This window comes from Camellia sinensis, chromosome 15 (genome assembly GCF_055761805.1).
Source record: "Camellia sinensis isolate YWXY chromosome 15, ASM5576180v1, whole genome shotgun sequence".
NCBI lineage: Eukaryota > Viridiplantae > Streptophyta > Magnoliopsida > Ericales > Theaceae > Camellia > Camellia sinensis.
In genome coordinates, this window is record NC_138975.1 from 21438272 (window position 1) to 21464418 (window position 26147).

Consider the following 26147-nt stretch of genomic DNA (forward strand, 5'->3'; position numbering starts at 1 on the left):
AATCACATACAACTCTTTTTCACATGTTTAGGAACTTGTAAAAATGTAAGACACATCTCAATGAGAGAGTTATCCCTAATTTTGTAACCGGTAAAATCACAAAAAGGTAAAAGCAACATCATTAAAAGGGTTGGGTCTAATTTTGTAATGAATTTTTATATTTTTAAATTTTTTCTTAACAATAATTGGGATTTGACTACACTTTGGAATTGCTCCTAGGAAGACCCAAAATTAAAGCAGCTCCACTCACTATGATAAGGATTCTCTTCAGGGAAAGGAGACTTGAAAGAAAAGAAAATGCCTTTAATTTGTTCTTATGCTTTTTCTGGAAGTCTATTTTGAGAGATTTTCAAATGATGCCCCCCACAGGGATGCAAAATTGTTCAGTGGGTGAAAAATGTTTGAAAATTTGATTAAAAAAAAAATAAAAAGTGTTATATTTTGAAATTGATAAAAATTAGAAAAACAAATAAAAGTTTTACACCCCATTGAACTTAGCCCGCAAACTGGCCTGCTAGCCCATTCAAACCGAGCCAATTGATCAGAGATTGGACAAAGATTTTTTGGCGCTGGGTCGACCCAGCCCAGAAAAAAAGTCCAACAAGTTTGGACACCTATTTTGCAAGCTGAGCTGCTGGTCTGGCCCATTGTCGACCCTTAATTATCAGAGTAGATTGTGACAAAAGCCCTGTGGGCCAGCAACTTTGTTGTCCATTCTTCTGTTTTCAAAGGTTAATGACACAGCAAAAACTAGAGTCCTGATAAGACTCTGTTTGGATTATAAATTTAATTAGAAATTCATAAAAGAAGAGAGAAAAGGTGAAGAAAAAATCAGTGATCTACATAAACCTTGTATTCAACTTGTTTGGTCATAGAGTGAGGAAAATAACTGAACCTAACCTGCCATTTACGCTATCTATGAAACTTCTAAATAGATCTTTCCATTTTCTGACTCATCATCATCATTGACGCTTTCTAAACACAAGTATATCATCATGTATTTATGTTATTTTGATTTTGTAACTCACAATTACAGTACAAGATATGCTCCCAAACAAAATTACAGTACAAGATTTTATGACTTTAGAATGTGTTCCGTATAATGTATCAGAATTTAAAACCTACGAACACTTGAACCAACCCGTTGATTTTGAGGTCGTGCAGATTGGTTGTGTATTGAGTAATTGTCAACCTACTTGGCAATTTGGTAGAGATTAAATGTACATAATGTATTGTCAAAAGGGAAGTGTATGCAGTCAACAAAATAAAATTTAAAAAAAAGTACTTTTTAAAAATAAAAATAAAAAAAAAGTTAAAAGAAGACGTAACAATTTTAGGATAGAAAAACTCAATTTTATTAACAAACAATCAAAAACATTTAATCATTCCAAGTTTAAACCGGCCATGTGTTCATGCTATACATACAACATCACTATCAAATAGAACTCACATAATTTGATAAGGTAACATCTTCCACATATAGACACAGTTTAAAAACTTAAAACGATATTAATGATCCAAAAAATATATAAAATAAGCTCTCTTTTATCGTGAGTATAAGCTATACCATTTATATGACTATCAGCTGGAAACAGCCGTCGTGAGAAGTCGCTTTATCATGTGGTGTCCTAAGACGAACTTAGTACCTGGATCTGTAGACAAAGATGCAGACATGTATAGCTGTAACACACGAAACTTTCTGTCAAGAAATAATATTCACAAATTTGTTGCACAACGCAAATACCTTATTTACGAGCATGTTAACTTGTTCTCTATACATCTCCTTCAAGTCCACAATATCAGCACGAAGTTCTTCCAGCTATACGAAAAAATCAAAAAAATAAAACCCACTTCCAAAAATCAGAATTACATAAAAACAAATTTTAATTTTTACATTATTAACAAAGTACTATTTTTGTTACTGCTGCTACTATGTGTGTGTGTGTGTGTGAGAGAGAGAGAGAGAGAGAGAGAGAGAGAGGAGTGAAGTTCTATTTCTTAGGGTTGGCTGTCCTATAATTTGAAGTCTCTCCTCTGACTTTTTGGCAATCAAAGAAGAGTGAAGTTCTATTTCTTCTCATACACCTTGGCAACCAAATCAATTATAAAGTCTGATTGGAGTTTTAAGCCCCAACACGAAAGGGAAAAGAGAAAAAGTCTCCACTTAACAATCTTTCAAATGATAGACGAGATGCCAAGAGAGTTCCATCCGTCACTTGGTCTTTTATGGGAAAAGAGCAATAAGATCTAGGAAGATTTCATAACGTAAAGATGGCACTCCTACAAGTTCTTCAGGTGTTCATTCCAGCTTAAACTATCCCTTGGAATTCACAAATCAAAACTTTATACTCACATCAATCCCTTGCCTTGTAAGTTATGTAAGCATATATATTAACTCAACAAAGTCAAAATGGTTTAGAAACAGGATATGGAAAGAACTCAGATCTAAGCAATAGCATTACTTGTCATTGGCTCATAGTCTACTCAGAATTTCAGGTTTGTAAGCCATACAGGATGTGTTCAAAATTAGGAAAAACCTAAATCATGAATGCTTCTAGAGAATAGCTGTCACTGTCTTTGTGTGGGATGCGAAGATTCTTTCATGTTCACAACTTGCATTATGCTCCAACAAACTGATACAGGAAAGTGCCCTTCCCACGAAATAGGCATGTTAACCATGTCTAATTAATACCTTAATACTAAATAATACTAGCATTGCAATTCACATCGATAAACCCTTTCCACAATTCCATTTTGCCACTATGATGATTGAGATTATGTGAAATCAACATACCTCCTCATAACATTCACCCGCTTCCCACAAGATAGGCATGTTAACCATGTCTATTTAATCTCAAAGTACCTTAATAATAAATACTAATCACTTTGCTTGGTTCCCATTTTTTAAAAACAGTTCTCAGAAAATTCTACACTCTTATTTTCCGTGTTTTTTTGTTTTTACTAAATTTTTTAAATATTTTATGCAAATTTTTTACTTTTTAGACACACCTAACATAAATACACCTAAAAAGTAAAAAAATTGTAAAAAAAATCTTTTAAAAATTCACTAAATACTAAAAATACAAAAAAAAATACAAGAACTTAGTACATTTTTTGTATTTTTATGTATTTCTTAATTTTTTAAAATATTTTTTCACAATTTTTTTACTTTTTAAACACATCTAAGTAAGGTGCATCTAAAAAAGTAAAAAAAAATGTTTAAAATTTTAAAAATATTCACTAAAAACAAAAAAACACGAAAATCAAAAAACTCAGTTTTCAAAAAACTTAATCCAAAAAATTCAAACCAAACACAGTGAATAGCATTGCAATTCACATCGATAAACCCTTTCCACAATTCTATTTCACCACTATGATGATTGAGAATTATGTGAAATTAACATACCTCCTCATCACGTTCACCCATTAGCTCCAATGCCGCAGAATGCCTCCGTCTTAATGCTTCTAACTCTGCCCGGATGCCAGGCAGCATGGTAGCCTCTACCCTTAATTTCTCACACTGCAATCAACGCTAGTAAACCTTTAGAGAGAGAGAGAAAGAATCATACAGATAATGGATAAAACCTTGCCTGTGCAGTCATTTTAACCAACTCCTCCGCAAGAGAGTCGCGAATGGATTCCAGAGATGCCTGGGGGGGTAACAAGTTAACAAGTAATTGATGAGAGCTAAAGGAAGAAAAACAAAACAGGAGAAAAAAGGAGCTTATGCGGATAAACCCAAATAATAGTCAAGAAATGAAATACTGCACCAAAAACTAGACTTTCACGTATGTTATGTATCAAATAATGTATAATCCAACATAATGATGCTCCATACCAGTCGAGACATATAACTTGCAAGTTCACCCTCCTTTTGACGAAGGCTAGCTTCAAAAGCACTTGGTGGCATGCTCTTCATAAAGTATGGGCTTGTGGCCATCTCTCCAATATTTCTCCGCTCAGAGAAATTGTCAGAAGAGTCTAAAGATGCTTGCAGAAAGAAACTTTCCTCCATACTGCCTAAACTGCTAGCACTTGAAAGTTTACGTGATAAAGTTCCTGCACAAATCAGTAATTACTTGAGATGAATAAATAAGCAACAGCACAATGTTAAATAAACAATCCCTGTAACGTTACCATTTTCAAAACCAGATTTTTGCCTTGTTATTGGACTTTGGTCAGAGACAGTGGAGGGCTGAAGGTGAGCAGTCCTTTCGAGTTCCAACCGAGCAGCTTTCTCCCTATCAATCTCCTGGTAAATTATGGGGAGCCTAGTTCAGGAAACTTGTACATGGCATAGATAGTTTACACTACAAATAGAAAATGTATGACCTGTCGATTGAAGTAGAAGGTTATGTTGTTATTATGCATGCTTCGAGTCTTTAAAATGTTTCACATACAACCTAAACTGTCCCATACCAGAAAAGGTTTTGCAGCACCATCCCTTTTACCTTACTAACAACAAAACAATGACATTGTTTGACCATTTTAATTATTTTTCCATTGACCCATAAAGCTTCAGTTACATATTCAGATTAAAATTCAAAATTCAAAATTCACAGATTACTGTAGAATGATGAAGTAAATATAAAGGGCATACATAATGCCTATGCACAACACGGATATAATTTGAGACAAATCCAGAAAGATGATTCAGTGTAGTTGCAACAGAACAATAACAACAGCCAGTGCAGATTTACAGCAGGTTCAGGAGGGACGAAAACCTCTCCTCAAATTTTGAAAATTATACTTTCAGGAAAAAAATTCAAATTGCCCCTCCTAAATCTTTTGTAGACCCTTCCTCTTTTATGCTTTCTCAAATAGAGCCCCTCTTTATAGCCAAAAAACTGATGTGATGGTCTGGTTGCAAGACAGGATTAGGAAAATAATTTTTAAAAAACCGAAGCAACACACTTAAAATATTTATGTTAGATTAAACTAGGATAATTTTGTCGAGCAAAAAGGGCAGACATATCTAATTCCCCTTAGGGTGGTGATGCGCCAATCTCCATAAAAAATTATGAGTTAGTTGATAGATGAATTAAAAAATACCAAGCTTGGGCTGGACAATTGATTTAACATCATTAACACTGATAGAGATCTGGTAAGAAACATAAGAATCACAATTTCAACCTGCTGCAAAAGTTCCCGGTGCATTAGTGCTTCATGTAACTCCTGCTTTTGTTTCCTCCTGAGCTCCCTAATTTCTTCTTCAAGCTGGGAGACACGGCCTTCATGAGTATCAGCTTCCTCCTTTGCTGCAAGATACTCCTGCCTATTTTCTGCCGCTCTCTGTCTCTCCTTTTCAAGGGACCGACTTAGCTGAGTCTGCTCAGATCTAAGACATGAAATCTGCAACATCTCACTCATGTAAGGTAAGGATTATGATAGTACTCCATCAATAATATCAATTACAGCCACAGGAATGAGAAAAACCTGCGCTTCAAGGACATTTAGTCGAGACAAGGTTTGAGATAACCGTTCATTTATGGATCGCTCTCTTTCTTGCGCAGCTGCAGCTTTGGCCTCTGCTTCCTGCCGATTCAATTATTAAAAAACATGCAAGTCCAAAATATGAAGATGAAAGGAATAGACCACTTCTGGAAAACCTGAAGCCGCGAGCTTAGGGATCTCTCGACAGCAGCCCAAGCTTCCGCCCTTCTTGCAGTTGTCTCCTGTTATCAGTATAGAAAGGAGTCAAGTCAAGATACAACAAAGAAATAGATAAATGAACCAGTTTTCTGCATAGAACCCCTGATCTTCAAGGATAAATGTGTACGAGTAATATACAGATGTACCTGCATGTATTCAATTTGCCTTAAAAGAGGCCTAGTAGATTCAGGAACTTGTGTTACCAACTCTTCACACCGACGCTCACTGGCCTGGATGCATATAACAGCCAAATTGGATCATCTCAAAAGCTATTGATTACAATAGACAAACAATATAAACACCTTATGTAAGCAAAATAAACTTATAGATAATGCCAACCAGATGAAACTCAACATACTTGATATCGTTTTTGAAGATCCTCTACGTCTCTGCGAAGCATATCTTCTCTAAAAACAGCCTGTATCAAAAAGAAAATAAAGAAAAACAAATTATAGATTTTAGCAGGTCCAGTAATGAAACCTGCAATCTGAAATACTTCTAATACAAACCTGCTGCTCCGTTCTACTCAGAGTTTGCCTTAATTCTTCAAGAGCCTGGACTAGCATAGTTTCACGCTCCTCAGCCTCTTTTAAACGACTATCCAGTTCAGTTTTGGCTTCGTTACTGGCACGTGCCTCTGCCAATGCTTCAGCTTCCTTGGCTGCATTCAAAGCATTTGTATAGAATTCTTTTTGCACTGCAAGTTCTGCCTGGTGGTTTTCCATTGTTTCTTGCAGCAATTTCTCAGTCTCTGCCTTATCCCTCTTTATACTCTCAACTTTATTCTCTTCTACCTGGGAATGGAAAAAAGAAAAGGCATGCCATTAATTAAATTTTCCAGGGGAAAAAAATATAGCGTTGTGACCAGAAAAGGTCATGTTTCAATCGAGATGAGGTTGACATAAACAGTAATTTCATCAAAATATAGTGACACAATGTGGAATAGGATAAAGAATGAGATGAAACCCATCAGCAATTCAAGTCAGCATTTGTCTCTCACCTCAAGGAGTTTTAAACTGTTGATGTCTAATTTTTGTTCCCCCACTTGAGTACAAGCACTTCATACTGATCAACATCCAATGACATATATAATGTGATCAATAATTATTCATTACTCGGTAGGACTGCAAACGAGCCGAGCCGAGCCGAGCTTTGCTAAGCCCGAGCTCAGCTCGTTTACTTATCAAGCTCGTTTATTGAGCCTGAGCTCGGCTCGACTCGAACTCATTAATATTAATGAAACTCGAGCTCAGTTCGGCTCGGCTCGGCTCGATAAATTTTTTTTAATATTAATATGTATTTATACTATTATTTTTATATATTTATATATTATTTAAATAAAGACAAACGAGCCGAGCTTATGCAAGTTCAAACTTGGCTCATTTACTAAACAAACCGAGCCGAACCCTTAACGAGCCGAGTTGAGCCTGTTCATGAGCAGCTCGGTTCATTTGCAGCCCTATTACTCAAGATGTCAGCTAAAATTCTTTTGACTACGCTTCCAGTGATCTCCAATGTAGAGCAAACTTGAACCTCATGACAAAGATTTACAAAACGGCTGAAAACATTGTTCAGCATATTCTGTAAGTCTAACGGGCAATACATTAATTTGTAATTTAAGAGAATACAAAGCTTATGTGATGATTATGATATCATCACTTTTTATATTAATCAATCAATTGTTACAAAAGGAAGTCTTAAGGCACTGATTAAGGAATCACCTTTTATATTAATTAATTGATTGACTGATTAAGGAATCAAAATCAATCAATCAATCAATCACAATCTAATCTAAATAAGGAAATAAGAAAATATTCTAACACTGTCTCTTAAGCTAGTGTGAAGATATCTCGCATACCCAGCTTGCCTAGAATGTCATGAAATGGTTTATTCCCAACTCCCTTGGTGAGGATGTCTGCAAGTTGTTCGTCTGACTTTACAAAAGGAATATATATCATGCCACTGGTGAGTTTTTCCTTGATGAAGTGGCAATCAATCTCAACATACTTTGTCCTATCATGTCGAACAGGATTGTGAGCTATGTTGATGACAGACTTATTATCACAATATAGCCGCATAGAGTTTGCTTGGCTCATCCCCGAATCACGCAACAACAATTTGATCCACGAGTTCATACACACCTTGTGTCATAACTCTAAACTCAGCTTCCGCACGCGATTTAGCCACCATATTCTGTTTCTTACTCCTCCAAGTAACAAGATTGCCGCCCACAAAGGTACAATATCCTAATATAGATCTCCTATCAATTATTGACCCTGCCCAATCAACATCTGTATAGGCTTTCACTCTGAGGTGATCATGTTTGGAAAAGTAAAGACCTTTTTCAGGAGAAGATTTCAAGTACCTCATAATTCTCATATCAACCTCTAAGAGAATTTGATGAGGAGCATGTATAAAGTGGCTAACCATACTGACAGCAATAGCAATATCAGGACGAGAGTGAGATAAATAAAGAGTTTATCCACTCGTCGCTGATAACTCCCCCTATTAACAGATGTTCCTGCTTCATCATCACCAAGTTTCTGATTAGGTTCCAATGGGGTATCATAGGCCTTACATCCAAGCATCCGTGTTTCCTTCAAAAGGTCCATAACATATTTCCTTTGTGAGATGAAAATCCCATCCTTAGAGCGAGCAACTTCAATTCTTAGAAAATATTTCAAGTTCTCTAAGTTTTTTATTTCAAACTCACCAGCTAAATATTTCTTCAACATGGGTATTTGTCATCCATATAAACAATGAGAGTTGTAGTCTTACCACGTGAGAAATATTTCACAAACAAAGTGTAATCTGCCTGACTCTGTTTGAAACTATATTTAAGTATAGCCTCAATGAATCTCTCAAATCAAGCCCTTGAAGACTGTTTGAGACCATATAACGACTTCTGAAGCCTGCATACTTTACCCTCTGTATGATGATATTCAAAACCAGAATGAATGTCCATATATACCTCTTCCTCTAGATTATCATATAAGAAAACATTCTTTACATCAAACTAATGAAATGACTAATCTAAATTAGCTGCTAAAGAGAGAAGTATTCTGACTCAATTCATCTTAGCCACTGGTGCAAAAGTCTCCTGATAGTCTACTCCATAAGTCTGCGTGAAGCCTTTTGCCACAAGTTAAGCCTTGTAACGCTCAACGAAATCATCTGCTTTGTGATTCACAGTATACACCTATATGCATCCCACTGGCCGTTTGTCCTTAGGTAACTCAGTTAATTCTCAAGTGGCATTCTTACAAAGTGCTTTCACTTCCTCAATCATGGCAAGTTTTCATTTAGAGGTAGCGAGAGCATCCTGAAAATGGTTAGGAATACTAACAAATGAAATGTTTGACACAAAGGCTTTATACAAGGAAGACAAATGAGAGTAGGACACAATGTTTGAGATAAGATGTTGAGTACAAGATCTCACACCCTTTCTCTTGGCAATAAGACTATCAAGATCCTAAGAAACACGGACACGGACACGTGACACGACACAGATACGATACGGACACATCGACACGTTAATTTTCAAAGAATGCAAAACATAGCACGTGGGGGACACGCATGAAATATATAATTTTAGATATTTATTATATGTTATATATATAAATATATCATTAAAAGATAATAAAAAATGCAATATGACACTAATTCCTATAAATTTATATAGGTTTTGTTTTATTATTATATCGTAAATTGTTTTATTCAAACTTATAATTAGTTTCACATGTGTCTAATCGATAAACACATGTTTAAGCAATTGACACGTGTATCCTTCAAATGTCCAAAGAGTGCTCGGCTCTTTAAAAAAATTTAAAAAAATAGGACACGTTTTAAAAAGTGTATGTCCGACAAGGACACGGCACGGATACGCCACCTTCTTAGAAGTGTCCGTGCTTCTTAGTCAAGATCAGTAGTGTCAGGAATAGCAATATTAGTAGACTCAAGAGAAACAAGAGGTTCAAAGTTACCTAGACTTTTATCAGAAATAGGAGATGGCAGTGGGTGAGTAGAAGTGATCTCTTATATCCAAGTAACTTTTTGTCTATCTTTGTCCCTAATATAAGCTTTCCCTTTCCTATCCTTGGGGCATTGGATTCTTTAGTCCCAGTAATAAGTGGTACAGGAACAACTGGTTCCACCATAGGAGCAACAGAGGCAATAGGAATCTTTTCACACTAAGGCTCTCCCTGAAAAGATGACTGTGACACCGAAGAATACAAGAAGTAGGACCGAGACTCAACGAAGGAGACATCCATGGACACAAACCATTTACGAGAAGGAGGGTAACAACACTTATACCCCTTTTGAGTAAGCAAATATCCGAGGAAAACACACTTGAGAGAGCGTGAGTCCAACTTACCATGAGTAGGAGAATGATTGTGGACAAAACAGACATAGCTAAATATTTTAGGGGGAATGGAAAACAAAGATTCTAAACCGAGAAGGACTTGAAGTGGAGCTTATTTTTACAAAACCTGGGTAGGAAGACGATTAATGAGATAGGCTGCGGTGAGAATGGCCTCGAACCAGTAGGACCGAGATACACTCATAAAAAAACACATGCAGCAAGCCATATCAAGAAGATGACGATTCTTGCGCTTTGCAACCGCATTTTGTTTAGGGGTATTGATGTAAGATATCTGATGTATAATGTCATGAGTAGAAAAATAGCTCCCTAACCCCGAATCGATGTATTCACCCCATTATCAGAACACAAGATTTTGACAATTACCCCAAACTAAGTACAAATCATTTTATAAAAAAATTTAAAACTCAAAGAAAACCTCACTTTTTCTTTCATGAGATACACCCAAGTAGTACGAGAAAAATCATCGATAAAGGTAACAAACTATCTATGGCCTTTTAAAGACACAACACGAGATGGACCCCCACACATCAAAATGTATTAAAGAAAAAGGAGCTAAACTTTTATTAAGACTTGGAGCAAAAGAAGCTCGGTATTGTTTGCCAAGTTGATAAGACTCCCAAAGAAACTCAAACACATTATTGTTTGTAAAAACAGACAAAAATAAATGTCTAAGTAAATGAAAAGAAGGATGCCTAAGACGCCGATGCCACAACCATAAATCCTCCTTGGTGGTTGGGAACTGGATGGAGTGATGAGCAAGCTTATTCGGCTGATCCAAGAAGTAAAGACCATTTTCTGCACCACTACTGCCAATCGTCCTTCTCGTGACAAGGTCCTGAAAAAGACTTTGATGAGGAAAAAATGTCACACTACAGTTCAAATCCTTAGTAATACGACTCAAAGATAGAAGATTAACAAAAAAAATTGAGAACGTAGAGCACTGAAGACAAAGGCAAGGTAAGGATGACATGAATTAAACTTTTCCCAGAGATAGAAGAAACAGTACCATCTGCAATCCTAACTTTGTCTTGACTTGAAGAGGGCTTATATACTAAGAAAAGGTCAGAAGACCCAAACGTATAATTTGAGGCACCAGAATCAATAATCTATGACAAAGAGTTTTGGGAAAGAAAAGTACTAGGAGAATAGGCTAAGTTACCTGAGCGGGCAAACAACAAGGAAGATGCACTGGAAGCAATAGGAGGCTGGTGGGCCAGCAAATAACACAAAACATCCTCAAGCTCAGGAGAAGTCATGCTAGATAAACTGTCAGAAGTCAGACCAACTGAAGCGGAAGTATAATCAAGGGTGTCAACAACACTAGATTGATGGGCCCGTGGATTAGAGCCATGTCGTCTAAACTGGCCTGATCGACCGCCTCTAGTACCAAACCGATCACCCCGACTCCCTGATTGAGCCTCATAAAGCTTCCAACACGTCTCACGAGTATGCCGTGGCTTGCGGCAATAATCACAAAATATAGTATCCTTCCCTGAAGGATGGGAAAGAGGTAGTGACAAACTAGCCTCATCTTGAGAAGGAGTAGAAAGTAATATTGAACGGTCTCCAGTAGCCTGTGGTAACATAGCAGAACGATGACTCTCCTCATTCTATACATATGCAAAAGCCTCTTGAAGAGATGGAAGAACATTCATGCCAAAGACACGACTCTAGACCGGATCAAACTACACATTGAAGCCTTCCAGAAACTTGAAGACCCTCTCTTGTGCAAGAAACTTCTAGTAACCAACTGAGTCAACTATACAAACAGACTTGTAATCCAGGAGATGATCTAAGCGTTTCCAACCATTAGTTAGAAAGGTAAAATACTGGAGAACTGTCTGATCTTCTACGTGGCATCACCACATCATCTCCATGTTGGCATCTCCTAAGAGCATGGTGCCATGTGTCACTGTGTCAGCCTAGTGAGGTGACACATGGCCAAGGATGAATTTCCACTTCTCCCCTCCTAGGTTGAACTATAATGGCCAAAGCAAGCGTTTATGGTATAGCCTTGCCCTAAGCCAAAGCATTAAGGTGTGATTTGGATTGCACATGCATCCCTTGGCTTGGTGTCACGGGCCAACTCCTTTAGAGGCGCAAGGGATCAATTTTTCGCCCGTGTGGCGCTCAAACTCCATCAAGTTTAAGCCCGCCGTAGCTCATTGACAAGTCGAGTGTTGATGGTCTCACCCGTTTGAACATTAGGGCCCAATGCTTTGTCAAGCAAAACAACTTCGCAAGGAAGCTCCGTCTTCACCCGGATGCCACAAGTAGGCCTAACGCCTCAAGTGCACCAAGCACGGTATAAGTCGCTTCATAGCGCCAAGCTTACCTCAAGCAAGGTGCTCACCCAACTTAGGTTTATGTCACCAAGATGCCTAGCCACACAACAATGTGTTAGCAAAGGCCCTCGACTTAGCCGACAAGCCAACATTGCACGTTGGGTCTTTAAAAGCATCTCAAAGTGTCGTAGGGTCAAGCATGCCTCAATAGATGCAAATTGGATGGCCACTTGGTCATGCGAAGCCCACAAGCCACCAAGGATCAATCTCTTGCCCACGGCGTAATCCTCGTGCCAACACGTGTGTTAGATTCCACCCAAGGCCATTGCGCACCTTAGCGTTGCACCAACGTGTAGCATGAGTAAGGCAACATCTTAATCCGTAGCTTGCTTGTAGCATAATGTAGTCCCTCAATGGACTTAGTCAATGCATAGCTTGATGCCTTTATTTGATAGCCCACATATGCGGTGTCGCCTTCCAACAGCTTAGCTTAAGCCACGAGATCCCCTCGTGCAAGGTTGAACCCAAACTAAGCACTTGAGTTGGCACACGAGGCCTTTAGTGGTGCCTCGATAGCCCATTCGGTCCAAAACGAGTCCCAAAGATGCCATATTGCATGGCATCATGGAAGCAACGTGGTGAAACTCTCCCTCGGGAGGCACGCGTAGTGCCTACATTATTGCACCGTCCACGGGGCTCCCAAACCCACGTGGAGACTCTAGACACCCCTCTGGATGCCTAAAGCCCACCCTTGAGTTGCCCCAAGGTTGCTCACTTGAAGCCCAGTTTGGGTGGAAAGGTAGGTAGATAGGTAGGTAGGTAGCACACCTTGCCCCCTTATATATGCTTGTTAAGCAATTAGCCCTCTGGCATGAGGAAACATCAATATGTCATAATGATTTTTCATAAATTCCACAAGTTGAGAAAAATCATGAAACTTGGTCAGGAAAACACTTCCCCGAAGACCTCTTTCCAATAAAATTTCAACTCGAAACTCCTTCATTTGGATGCCTAAACAACACACCAAAAATTTGCACTATTGGCTAGTGTTGCTGGCTATTGCTGCTGCTGGCCGTGTGCTGCTACTGCTGCTGCTGCTGGCTCGCATGCCTTGGGCTGCTTGGGGCCAATGTTAAGCCACGTTGAGGCACTTCCAACGGCCACTCTTGAGCACTCAAATGGCCACACCACCGCGAGCGAAACGTCACGGAGTTAGCCTTGCAAGGCAACCCGTGACACTTGGTCAAGGAGTCTTTGCACAAGCGATAGCCTCTTCTACTCATAAGTTTTGCGCTCAGTACCCCTGGCTCGCTCTAACAGACACTCAATTTATTATATTCTCCCTTAGCCATGTCCAAGGCCTAGCCATGCCCATTCTCTAGCCAAGCATGTGCTCCACATTATACCCGCTCAGTCTCCATCTTTGGCTTGCCCAAGAACTTCATACTTAGCAGTGTCCCACTAAGCAGTCTCATATACATAACATGAAGACAATCACGTCGTCCAAGACAGGGAGAAAGCCAAGGGGTCTCTGCTCCGGATCACTGTATGTGGTTTTGGAGGATAGAGTTGAGAGGTCGTTAAAGTTGTCTGGTCCACCCCTTTGGGGCGGCTCCACCTAGACCAGTCTTAGACAAAGACATGCGACTCCCCGAAAAACACATCCACCCACCTCTGTAGCATTATGATACGATCTCAAAACTTAAGTACCTACCCACAATAGTCCCATGATACAGCCTCTGAGGTTTAGACATGGGCACAATGGCAGTTAAGAATTTCTAGATTGTCGCATCAAATTCCAAAACGTAAACTTCTATTAGTGTTTTCTAGTAAGACTACATATTTCCCTTAGCAACCCGATGTTTCCATGAAATTATAGAATAGATGACAAAAACTTTGTATAAAATCTTAGGAAAGCAAAGAAGATGACAACTAATGCTAAGGTAGAGGAAACATAAAAGGAGTTCAAATACCATTTTCCCTACAAAGGAAAACAAAGACAAACCACAGGTATGTAACTTATTCTAAGATGAGCATTATATGGATTGCCCGAAATTTCATGAGGATATGAGGATAAACTTATCATCTTAAATGGCATCTTTTTTACCAAAAAAAAAGCAGAATATTTAAGCAACCAATTCTTTAGAAACTTTTTTAGTCCACATCATCCACAATTCCTAATGATGGAAACAACATTTTTTGTTCAAAAATATTAGCCACAAAATTAATGGCTTACAAAAATGCTTTGAGAATTCAATTACCTGTAGCTTTGTAGTTAGTCCTTTCTTCTCTTCTTCAAGATCTCTAATCTAGCTTTCCATAAAAGAAATAAGATTTGTTTAGCAAAAGATGTAACAGAAACGAGATTAGTTTCTCGATAATGAGAAACTCAGTAGACCAGTTTGTATACCTGGGCCCTCAATTTCCTAATCTGAGACTCTTGAGCAGCTTGCTTCTTTGAGAGCTCTTCACCTGGGATGAATTATGAATATCATCAAATATGATCAGAATGAAAGAAGGGTCATATTACTCTTCAGTAGAGATGGATATTATACATGTTCGTAAGCAGTTGAGACACAACTCAAACATGCTTTATCATATTTTAGCATTCAACATTCTTTTCTTATTAATTATGTCTACAAACTAGGGCTGAAATTTTCCAAATTTACCAAAATTCCTAATTCTCAAACAAACAAATAGAAAGCTTTCTATGCACCACTAAACAGTTCATGAACAAATAGAATACTTAATAAACAACTTTTAGAAGTGCATTTCACACCTTCAGCCATAACTTGATTGATTATTTCATCTTTCTCCTTCAAAAGAGCAGCGGCATCACTCTTTTTACTCTGCTCTCTACGTAATGTATCCCTTTCCTTAGTGAGAGCATAAACCTGAATTCAGAAAGCAAAATGATTAAATCAGCAGCAATTACAATATTGATAATGAATACAACCCTTCCAAACACTTGTACAAGAACCATGTGGCAATCACGACACAGTCAATATAGGTGTTGAGCACGCAGATGAAGTGAACATGTCCAATATATGCCCAAAATGAAGTTGTAAGTCCTTTGTCGATGACTGAAGCATGAAATGTAATTGTAAAGCATCAAAAACACACGACACAAATGACAACCCGAGCATGGTTCCACTGTCAATAACTGCACATCTGTCCAGTCATAATTGTGAACAAATGGTCTAGTCCAGTGACAAATTTCAATAGCACAAAGTTTTGGACATGAACTCAAGGAATGCCTTCTAACTGAGAAAATTCTCAACAAACTTCAGTCAATAAACTTATAAAAGATGGAATCATCATATAACAAATAGATCAGACCAAAGATGAAGCATGACAAGAACTAGTACATTCACAAAAGTAATTCAGTTACTGTGAATTATTGTAGTTTATATTATTCATTAAGGATAGTTTAGTCCTTTAGGTCGTTAGGGTTTCATTCTATTAGCGCTTATATATTTGTACTCCTTTGATTAAGATAATACAAGTTTTCTCATCCGTTATCATGGTATCAGAGTCAAGTTACAACCGTTCGCATACCTTTCACAGAAAGCATCGATCATCACAGCCCCTTTCTCTCTCTTTGCAAGGCCTTCGCCGGGGGTTTTCTGTTCTCTTCGTCGCACTTCGAAGCTCGACCCCTCAACTGGTACCTCTAGTTCGATCGATTATGTGTGACTCTGATTGGTAATCTGTCTCTCTCTCTTGTTCACACGATCAAAGTAAAGTCTGCCCTTGCTCAACCTGGTATCTGAAATCGACTTCGCCCTCTGGGTTTAGGTTCAATTTCTGTCTCTCTCTCTCTTTGCTTTGCCTTGGTTCTCTCTCTGATTGCTATTTAAGGGTGATTGGAACACAACTCTGGTTATTATAAGTTTGACCTCACCAGTTCTTTAATTATAGCAATAGCAACTCTGGTTATTTAATTGTGACTCTACTTTGATTCTACTATGTTGCTTAATTATAGTATTACGGTTGATGATAAATTGCAAGCTATCACTACTAAATTAGATGGTACCAATTACTCCTATTGGTCTCATGTAATGAAAAATTTTATAATGGATAAAGACATGCAGAACTATGTTATTGGTGTGACTATTAGACGAATCCCAAGAAACTGAGGTCGATGTTGCTAAATAGGATAAGGAAAATGCACAAATTCTTACTTGGTTTTATAATTCAGTTCAAACTATCATTGGTATGAATTTTTTCAAATATTCTACTTCTAAACAAGTTAGGGACTATTTGAAAACTATGTGCCTTGAGTCTAACTTTGCAAAACAGTATGAACTTGAGATGTCTATTCACCGTGCTAGTCAAAAAAATAAGTCCATTCAGGAGTTCTACAATAAGATAACTACTTATTGGGATCAGCTTGCTCTGATGGAACCATCAGATCTGCAATTACTTGACAGTTATACCAAGTATCGGGAGAAGCAACATCTTGTTCAATTTCTTATGGCCCTTCGTGATCAATTTGAGCTACTTCGAGGAGCTATTCTTCATCGGTCTCCCTTGCCCTTTGTGGATGGTGCTGTCCGTGAGCTTCTTGCGAAAGAAACTCGGTTTACGGCGGCTCATGGTGCTCCTGCTTCCCAGTCAGTTTTTGCCACTCTTCCGCTCTTACCCACCCCATCTTCTCTTTTATTTCAAGTTACTGGTAGGCCCAAGCCTCGGGTTTCCATGGATGAGTGCAGCTTCTGTCATCAGAAAGACCATTGGAAACATGCTTGTCGTAAACTTTTGCAGCCTAAGGGTCCTTCATCTGGTCCACCATTCGCTAAGCTAACATTTTCAAGATCTTGCTCATCTGTTGCCTTTTCTGCACCAATTTTTGAGAATGATCCATCTTCCAATACGCAGTCTACGTTTGAGCAGTTCAAGTCTTTCGTGGTGGCCAATCCAAATCTTTCGTCATAGGCCTCCGCCATGACTACCACTCAGTTAGGTTTGTCTAATTCATCCTCTTCAGGTAATATCCACACTTCGTAGATCTTTGATTCTAGTTGTTCACATCATATGACCCCTATTGCATCTCTCCTCAATAATTGTGTCTCTCCTTCTTCTTCTATCACTATTGCTACCGCTAATAGAATGAAACCCTAACAACCTAAAGGACTAAACTATCCTTAATGAATAATATAAACTACAATAATCCACAGTTACACCCATGCATGAGGACACCATTTACAAAAATGATTAAAAAAACAAAAAAACACAACAACTACTCAAAATTACCTGTTATCTCGATCACATATACGACATATAATTTTGGGGAAACAAGAGTAGGAGTAAACTCCATGTTTGAACTACGAAGAGATACTTCATAATCTAAAGGTTTTCACTTAAGTAGGACTAACATAAAATATACAAAGACAAAAAGTAGTAATTCATCGTATTACCCTGTTTAGCTCAAACAAGTTAGCATAAACAAAATCCAAAAATGATAGAAGGAAATGCACCTTTCTTTCAAGAGCTGCAACCTTATGATGGTATTCCTCCCGTAGTGACTCAATTTCTGCTTCATTGGATTTTCTCTGAAGAAAAATTCTTACTAGTTAAAAAGTGAAAACTAATATATGTACGGATATATATATATATAGGGAAAGAGCAAAACCATATATAAGATAAACAACAATGCAACTACATATATATGAAAGTGGAGACAATAATGAAACAAGTTCAAACCAAAATGAAAGGAATGATGCAAGACAACCAAACTGTTCAAATGGACATTAAAAAATGAAATTTTCGTAAGATGTCGCAATAGTCAAGCATCACGCTAAGAGAAACCCATATGAAAAACCATGAGTATATACCTGGAGGTCTAATTGGGAAAAGAGTTGGTGGTAACCACAAATACTCTACAAAAATTCATTAAAATTAACAAAATTCTTATTGTATTTTAAAGTAACAAAAAATAAACCACGTTAAATTTATCTTCATGGATGATATTTTAATGAATGAGAAACTAATGCCTTGGGAGGCAGTCTTGGTGATTAAGGCCAGCTTCTCTGAGCATATGCTGCAAGAACTAAGGCATGCCTTACACATCTGAGATGCTCACCATATTGTGTGACAAAAATGTGTCTAGACACCCCTTACTCAACATAGGGCCCGCTGCTCATGCCCAAAAATAAGTAAGAAGAGGAAGAAGTCTAGACACACACAAACCAAACAATGATGGGAAAATAAAGGAGATTTCATACAATTAGTTATTAGGGATTTCATACCAATAGTAAGATACGATTAGTTCTGTTTTTCCTTTTTGGTGCCAGTATTAACGATTCCTTTATTATGATTTCACAACTTTCTTAAAACATTTTTATGATCTGCATCAACTTTATATCAAAGCACGTGGAAGAATAACCAATTGTTCTGGTGTCAAAGATACAAAAGCCTTTCTCAACCAAAATCCAGCAATCCCTTTTCAAGTACAATACAAATAAAGTAAAAGGAAAATAAAACAACCATATTTACCCTTAAATCCTCAATTACAGCCTTTTGATGCTCATTCTCATTCATTAACTTTGCGATGTCATCTGCTTTTGCCTGGAAAAATAGAAACACAAAACCATTGGATTTCGACAAGTCTATATATTCAATAAAAGAAGCATAAATGTCATATTATAGAATGCAGTAAGGAGACATAAAATTAAGGATAAGAAGAGCCATCAAAATGTGAAGTTATACAGGTTAAAAGATATTTAGGAATAATGAAAAATATAATTAGAGATTCAAAAAGCAACAAAAAGACAACAAATTAATATTAGCTCAATGATTTAAATTTTCAAACCATACTAAACAAAAACATTTTAATGAAGTTTCAAGAAAATTTTAGACTCAAGAAAATGAACAAACAAGATGCAGAAAGTTCGAGGCCTCGAGCAGTAAACGGTTTAACCGTGCTACGGACCAAAAAATAAAATTATAAAAGAAAATAAAGGACAAAGCAAAATAGGCTAACAGTGAAAGTTGTTTTGTAGCAACATACCCAGAGTTAATTTTACAGAAAATGCTTGTTAGTCTACGGTCAGCAAGCTAAACTTCTTAGAGTTGGTCTGGAATGAACGTGGAACAACAAACATATATAAGTGAATAATCTAAATGAGATAAAACAGGCCTTTAAACAAACAGATTTAGACCAGAATGGTCCTAGTAGGCTGTATATCTTATCAGAAACAAATGCAATAGTTAAAATACTAATGTCCCTACTTGAATAATTTTTGGTTTCACATTCAAAAACAAAATTCCTATCCAACTTTCCCCAGATAGTAACTCAAAATCAACCAGCTAAATACCAAATTATCTGAACTGATATCCACTTCATAAACTTTGGCTTCAACTCCTACAATATACATGTGTGTGTCTCTGTGTATGGCAGTTATGATGCTAAACTACAAACAACTTTTATATAAAATTAAGAAAACAGATTTTCTAACCCCAATTAAACTCAAGCTCTCAACTAAATTCAAATTCTACGCATCAGGCAAGAATCTTTAATAGAAGTCACACTTGCCACGAAATGATTATAAAATGTAAATTACCTGAGCTTGTCTAGCAGCTCCCTGTAGTGCAGTTTCCATCATTTTCATTTCCCTCTTCAACTTCTCTAGTTCAACTACAGAATCTGCAATGACAGATGTGGAGCTTCCTGAACTTACACGTTGTTCTTTAATGTCGGGTTCATAATCACTGGCTTGTTCATTCAAGTCAACTCCTCTACCAAATGTGTCATTTTCATGAGAAACTGATTCAGAAACTGTCTCTGCAGCCTCATCTGGAGGTTGCACATCTGGCAAGGTATCTGTAACGTATCCCTCATGACTTTCAATCTCCTTAGAAGTAGCAAAACCGAAACCAGTGAGCTCTACCCCCATTCCAGCTTGGCTACCACTCGCTGCATCCTCAGCTTGAACTGGAGAAAGGTTCTCTGCAACCTCTTCTTCTTCTGCCTTCTGTTCATTTGTGATCTCATGCAAATTGATAACATTATGTGATTCAGGTGACACGGGGGTGCCAACCTCAACTTGATCTACTTCATTGGTTCCTGGCTTGGCTTCCACTGACTCGGAACTTTCAGAGGGCCCCATTGCTGAGGTCTCCTTCTGATTGAGATGGTTCAAGGAATCTGGTTCTTCGACATATTCAACATTGGATTCAGATAATTCAACAGGTATCGGTTGTAAATCAGATTCAGATTTACCAGGCTCTACCAAAACAGCATTTATTCCATCAGTAATTGCAATATTTGTTCCTTCTGCAGCATCTGGAAGCATGTGAGAACTTTCTTCATTTACTTCTTCAGCAGGTCTGGTTTGTTCAGTAGCAAAATCTGTGGACCTATCAATCTCACCCACTTGTTTTTCCTCAACAGAAGATGGTGGCTTCAACAACTCAGGTTTCTCAATTGATTCTACGGTACTTTCACCACCTTGATGCCCCATGAAGGCCATGACAGGTTCAAATAGTGTTTTCCTGTCTATGGTTGACGGCCATAATCCTGAAGCTGGAATTGATATAGGGAGGACGTTTAAAAAAAGGTCCAAAATCATCATTTTGACTCTCATACAAATATATTGGATACGGTTTGATATTGAAAACTTCGGTATGAGAATAAGGAGAAGATAATTAAGTATGATTTTTTTTTTAATAGGCAAACAAGTCAGTAATTTGATGGCAGCATGTTAACTGATAATGGTGTACAGGATCTTGGCAAAGGCTTTAAACCCTTTATTGGGTATAAGCACACAGAAATTTACACTCATTCATAAGATATTAGGGTAGTCTCGGAATCCAAGACATCTCAACTCACAGTGAAACCAGGTTAACCATACTAGCTGAGCTAACACGACAACAATCAACAGTTGACTAGTGTATGGTCCTCATAATTTATTTTTTTGTCTTCTTCTTTTTCCCCCCATGAAATAACCAACTTCCTCAGCTCCCAATAATGGGCCAGACAAGGGCTCACTATTACCATTTTAAAGTTTCATAAACAATCCCTGAAAATGTGAGAAGCTGGAATTGGTAAAATAATGAGGTAAATTTATCTTCCCCCTAAAATATAAGTTGTAGCTACTAGAAAGTTTGATATACATTGTTGGCCCATTTTCTAAAAATTTAAGCTTTTGGGACTAGTGGTGATTTAACATGGTATCAGATCTCAGGTTGGGTGAGGTTTTGGGTTCAGTTGCCTCCATTTGCATTAAGTCTTCATTTGCATTCTTTGTCTCTTGTTGACATTCTTTCTTTTTTCTAGGTAAGGATGTTTGCATCTCCATGTACAAAACGGGATGCTCATGATGGTGGGTGTTGGATAGCTTGAGACATTGTTAGGCCCATTTCCTAAAAGATATGAAGCATGGGTAGTCCAAAAATATTGTCATACGAGCAGTGGGTATTTACTTGGTACTGTTACGCATACCAGATACACAAAATACTTCGGGAATGGAGTGGATACAGCGTGGGTACAGGACCAGTACGACATGGGTACAAGACGGGTACAGTTTGGGTACTTTTACGGGTACTTTGAGGCATATAAGTAAATTTTTCATCAAAATATACTAGAATAATTATATTGTGCTTCTTTTTACAACTTCAAAAACATAGGGTACTTTTACAATTATCAAAAATATGAATTTTTTCTTTTTTTGACCATTATAAAAATACTTTAATTGTTCTTTACATTTGATTTTTTAATTATTATATGTCATGTATTAGTATAAATTATAAAAATATTTTTTTATAGATGCACCAGACCGTAACCGTAACCTACTTTTTTTGGTTTTGCAGTATTAGCATACCCGTGCTTCCTAGCCTAAAAGTTTAAGTTTTCAGGACTAGTGGTGATTTAACAATATCTACTTGGAGTAATTGGCAAAGCAGCCTCCATTGAAAAATCTCAATCAAACCCATTATTGTTTGTGTTTTGGTAAGTTAAGATTTCATATAACAAAAGCAAACATATTACACTGGGGTGAAAACAAAATACAAGGCAGCAAACTTATCAACAGAGAAACACTTCAAAGGCACCAGTTAACAACCAAAGCATATTAGAACTAACTACTAGTAACCCTCCAACACCATTGTTGTTTACACACAAAAAAAAAAAAAATGAGCTATACAGAGAGAAATTTACAGATACACAAAAGAATATACCTTCACTGGTGCTGGAATCAGATTTCTCCTCAAAACCAAGAGCACTATCAAAATTCTTCTCAATGTTCTTGACGCTCTCACTGATCTTATTCACAGCCCCAGCGAGATCAGCGAAGTTCCCCAATGAGACTTTCCCACCGAACCAGGCCATCTCTTAGACACAATTCAGAATAACTCAATTCAATGATCAAATTCCCAAAACAAATTCATTAAAAACCCTATAAAATCAACGAAAGTGAACACAGTTTATTAGTAAATTCAGCTGATTAGGTAATCGATCTGGAGAAGAACAGCGAATTTGAAGACATTTATGAATGAAAGAGAAATCAAGAAATAGTGATCTGAATTACAATTGAACAAACCACAGAGGAAGAGAAGGAAGCGAAATTATTGAGAAGTGGAGCTTGTGAGGATCTGAGTGAAGTCTGGAGAGTGCCAAATCTCCTACCCTCTTTCTTTTTTCTTTTTTTCTTTTTTTTTGAGGGGATCTTGCAAGTAAGGTGGATCTCCAAATTTTTTTTACTAATAATTTAAAAAATATTAAAAATTGTTTTTATATTCAAATTAGTTTTCATGCTAAGATTAAAAAATAAATGTTAATTTCATGGATTTTTTATTTTTTTTATTTTTTGGAAAATACAACAACGACAAAACCAAAAAAAAAAAAAAAAAAAATCTAGCAAATATTTTAGAAAAAATTAGTGAAACATTTCTATCAAACTTTGGGTAGTAAAATAGATTAAATATATTTTTTTATTAGGTAAGATTCACCGATGAAATTTTCTATAATTATACCAAAAAAATTTAAAAATTTCTCTTCTCACAAAGAAAATTTCAAAAAAAAAAAATATGAAATTAGAGAAATTTATTTATGAAAATTAAAATTTCTCTATATTGGGACAAAATTTCTATGTGAAAATGTTGAGGGGCTCTAATTAATATGAAAATATTATATGCCTTTTATTTTATAAAATCTTAATATCATGAATCTTAAAAAAATTATAAATACTAAATAATTGTTTGAAATTTAAAATTTTATTTTCATATATCATGGCGATTTGTCTAATGTGTTTATATATATGGAAAATGATTGGTGGCCCTAAAAAAGTTGCCCTAATACCCCTAATTTCCATTTTTAGAAACTGTTTTTTTTTTTACTTTCTTTTTCCTTTTTTTTTTTTTTTTTTTTACCTTAAATGGAAATACGGGGCATTCGAGCCCCCTGTTTTCGGGCCCTGAAGCACGGCCGTATATATATATATATATATATTTTTGTAAGGCTTCCATTGAGAATTAATTAAAAATACGCTTACAGAAATATTTCTAATTTTCTAATTTATTTGGTGCATTCGTAACGTTTTTAATGATTTCTCAAGGCAATTAAAGTTAAAAAAAAAAAATTTAAAAATCATTAAAAACGAGTTTGTTAAGTAAACTATGAGGGTTTTTTTTTTTTTTTAAACATTCAAATTGAATTTTTTAAACAATAAGCTAACTTTTTTAATTAGGAAAAATTACTCTCTTCTCCCATTTTTAATAATAGAAGAGATCTAAAATATTATTTTATAATCTTTAAAGTCTCTCAATCCCACACTCATATATCACAGATAAATTTGTTCAACTATTTATCTAACGCCTCGTTAATTCGTTTCCGATCTAACAGAGCACCGACGATCTCCAACATTGAGGATCCATCTCCTCCTCCTCGATCTCTATATATATTTTTGTCTTCAAATTCGAGAATTACAAGTCTTGTTAATCGGAGAGAGTAGCAGAGAAGATTGAGAAAGGAGTGGTAGATTAGGTTTTGATAGAGATGGTAGAAACAAGGGTTTCAATCGTGGCTTCTTCACTCCTCTTTTTCTCTCTCCTTCTCTTCAACCTTCAAGGTATGTATGTATGTATGTATGTATGTATGTATGTATGTATGTATGTATGTATATCTCTTATCTTCTCTGCTTCAATTCACTTTCCGTAATTTCCTTAATTTTTGAAATATTTTCCTTTAGTTTCCATGGCTGACAGTAGCATCTTATTCGAAGATGGCTACACAATCAATACAATCATCGACGGCCATGGATTCCACATTCTCCCTCAATTTGGATCGTCCGATCTCATCATCCTTAATTCAACCAACAATGCCTTTTACATTGTCTCATTTTCCAAATCCAATGTACCATGGATTAATATATATATATGCATACGGATTATATGAATATGTTTGTAAAAGAAAATTGATTTCAATATTAGTTGTTAATTGTTGTTTAACACAGAGATGAGGGATGAGTACGTAGTCTGGCTAGAGAAAATCACAGGGTGAGTATGTGATTTGGCCAGAGAAAATGAACAAATTTCCCTGGCCATCACACAGAGAAAATTAACATAGAAAATTAAATCAGAGAGAATTTCTCCGGTTTGTAAGTAAACGCCATTGATGTAAAGCTCTCTCTCTCTCACTCTCTAGGCCACTATAATGGTGAATATACAGGTTTTTCAAATGGAGCACAGTGAATTGCTTTGTATTTGTAAAATCTAGTTTTAAAAATTAACAATTTTGTTCAGAAAAATTTCAATTTTCTCTAGTTTGATTCCATAGTAATTCTCTGCATGTAACGAGACAAATTTCTCTGGGAATTTCTCTAATTTGGAGGGAATTTCTTTGTGAAGTCCAGAGAAAATTCGACTAGAGAAATTCTTTGTGAACCATAATTTCTATGTGAAGTCTAGAGAAAATTCGATCTAGAGGGACCTTAAATATTATGAAAATATTAGATGTCCTTTATACTATAAAATCTTAATATCAATTACCTTAAAAAAAATCCTCTTTACATAACAGTCAGATGAAACCTTTGTTTTCTAAAATTTCTAGGGTCATTTTTTGGACCAAAATTTGGGATAGTTTACAAAAGTCAAAAAGTAAAAAAAAATAAAAAAATTCATACTATTTGGGAGAAGCTTGTGGGAGAAGCCTAGAGGGCAAAATTATTGTTTTGCCCTTTGAATTCAACTACCCAAAAGTCAAGAAGTTAAAACTCAAAAAGTCAACAAGAGTAGAATAGTTATTTTGATTTTACTACAATATTTTATTATACATATTTTCGTAAAAAGTCAAAAAGTTATCAAAAACATACATCTTTTTTTCCCTACTTGACTTTTTTTTTAAAAAAATGTGTAAAAAATAAAGAAATCATGTGACCCAAAATAAGTTAATAACTAAAAAATGACTTTTAACTATCTTTCCAAAAAAGACTGTTGTTCTCACTAATTTCCAGAAATGATTGGTAGCTCGACAAAATAAGGCTCAAATGGCCCAACCCTCCGCTTTCTCTCTCTCTCTTTCTCTTGCTTTCTCTTTCTTCTTTATCTCTCTAATTCTCCAATAGATTTTCTCTCTCCTCTCTATCTCTTTCCTTCTCGACTTTTATTCTGTTGGACCATTTTAATATCTTTTATTTATTTATTTTGTGACTTTTTTGGACTTGTTCATGTATCTTTTTTTGTCTTGTTCATGAATCTCATTTTGTTTGGTGAATGGAGATTCATTGTTTTTTGGTGTCTTTTTATTTTGTTCATGAATAGAGATTAATTATAAGTTAATGGATTTGGTGATGAGTTAATATTTAGAGACTCTCCTTGTCTCTAGTTTA

General features: G+C 36.4%; 1 protein-coding gene across 3 annotated transcripts; it reads right to left on the reverse strand.

Annotated features, from left to right (window-relative positions):
* Positions 1–1331: 1331 nt before the first annotated feature.
* On the reverse strand, positions 1332–23027 carry LOC114323912 (golgin candidate 5). 3 transcript variants are annotated; one of them, XM_028271597.2, is made up of 20 exons: positions 22851–23021; positions 22501–22718; positions 19887–20848; positions 18820–18891; positions 17802–17876; positions 15101–15215; positions 14732–14793; positions 14583–14630; positions 6162–6446; positions 6011–6070; positions 5799–5882; positions 5610–5675; positions 5437–5535; positions 5134–5352; positions 4138–4252; positions 3839–4059; positions 3591–3650; positions 3407–3520; positions 1745–1819; positions 1332–1652 (listed from the first exon to the last, which is right to left on the reverse strand). In XM_028271597.2, exons 2-20 carry the CDS (start codon positions 22649–22651, stop codon positions 1629–1631), a joined length of 2907 nt encoding a protein of 968 aa, XP_028127398.2. In that variant the 5' UTR covers positions 22652–22718; positions 22851–23021; the 3' UTR covers positions 1332–1628. The 3 variants fall into 3 exon arrangements, with proteins under 3 accessions (XP_028127398.2, XP_028127399.2, XP_028127397.2); XM_028271598.2 differs by having other exon boundaries at positions 22863–23010; XM_028271596.2 differs by having other exon boundaries at positions 22501–23027.
* Between the last annotated feature and the right edge of the window lie 3120 nt (positions 23028–26147).

Coding starts and splice junctions, on each gene's coding strand:
- LOC114323912 (XM_028271596.2), bottom strand. CDS start 22,651: ATGGCCTGGTTCGGTGGGAAAGTCTCATTGGGGAACTTCGCTGATCTC. Junction 6,071..6,161: donor TGAGTAGAACGGAGCAGCAG/GTTTGTATTAGA, acceptor TTTTTGATACAG/GCTGTTTTTAGAGAAGATAT. Junction 1,653..1,744: donor TTAACATGCTCGTAAATAAG/GTATTTGCGTTG, acceptor CTTTGTCTACAG/ATCCAGGTACTAAGTTCGTC.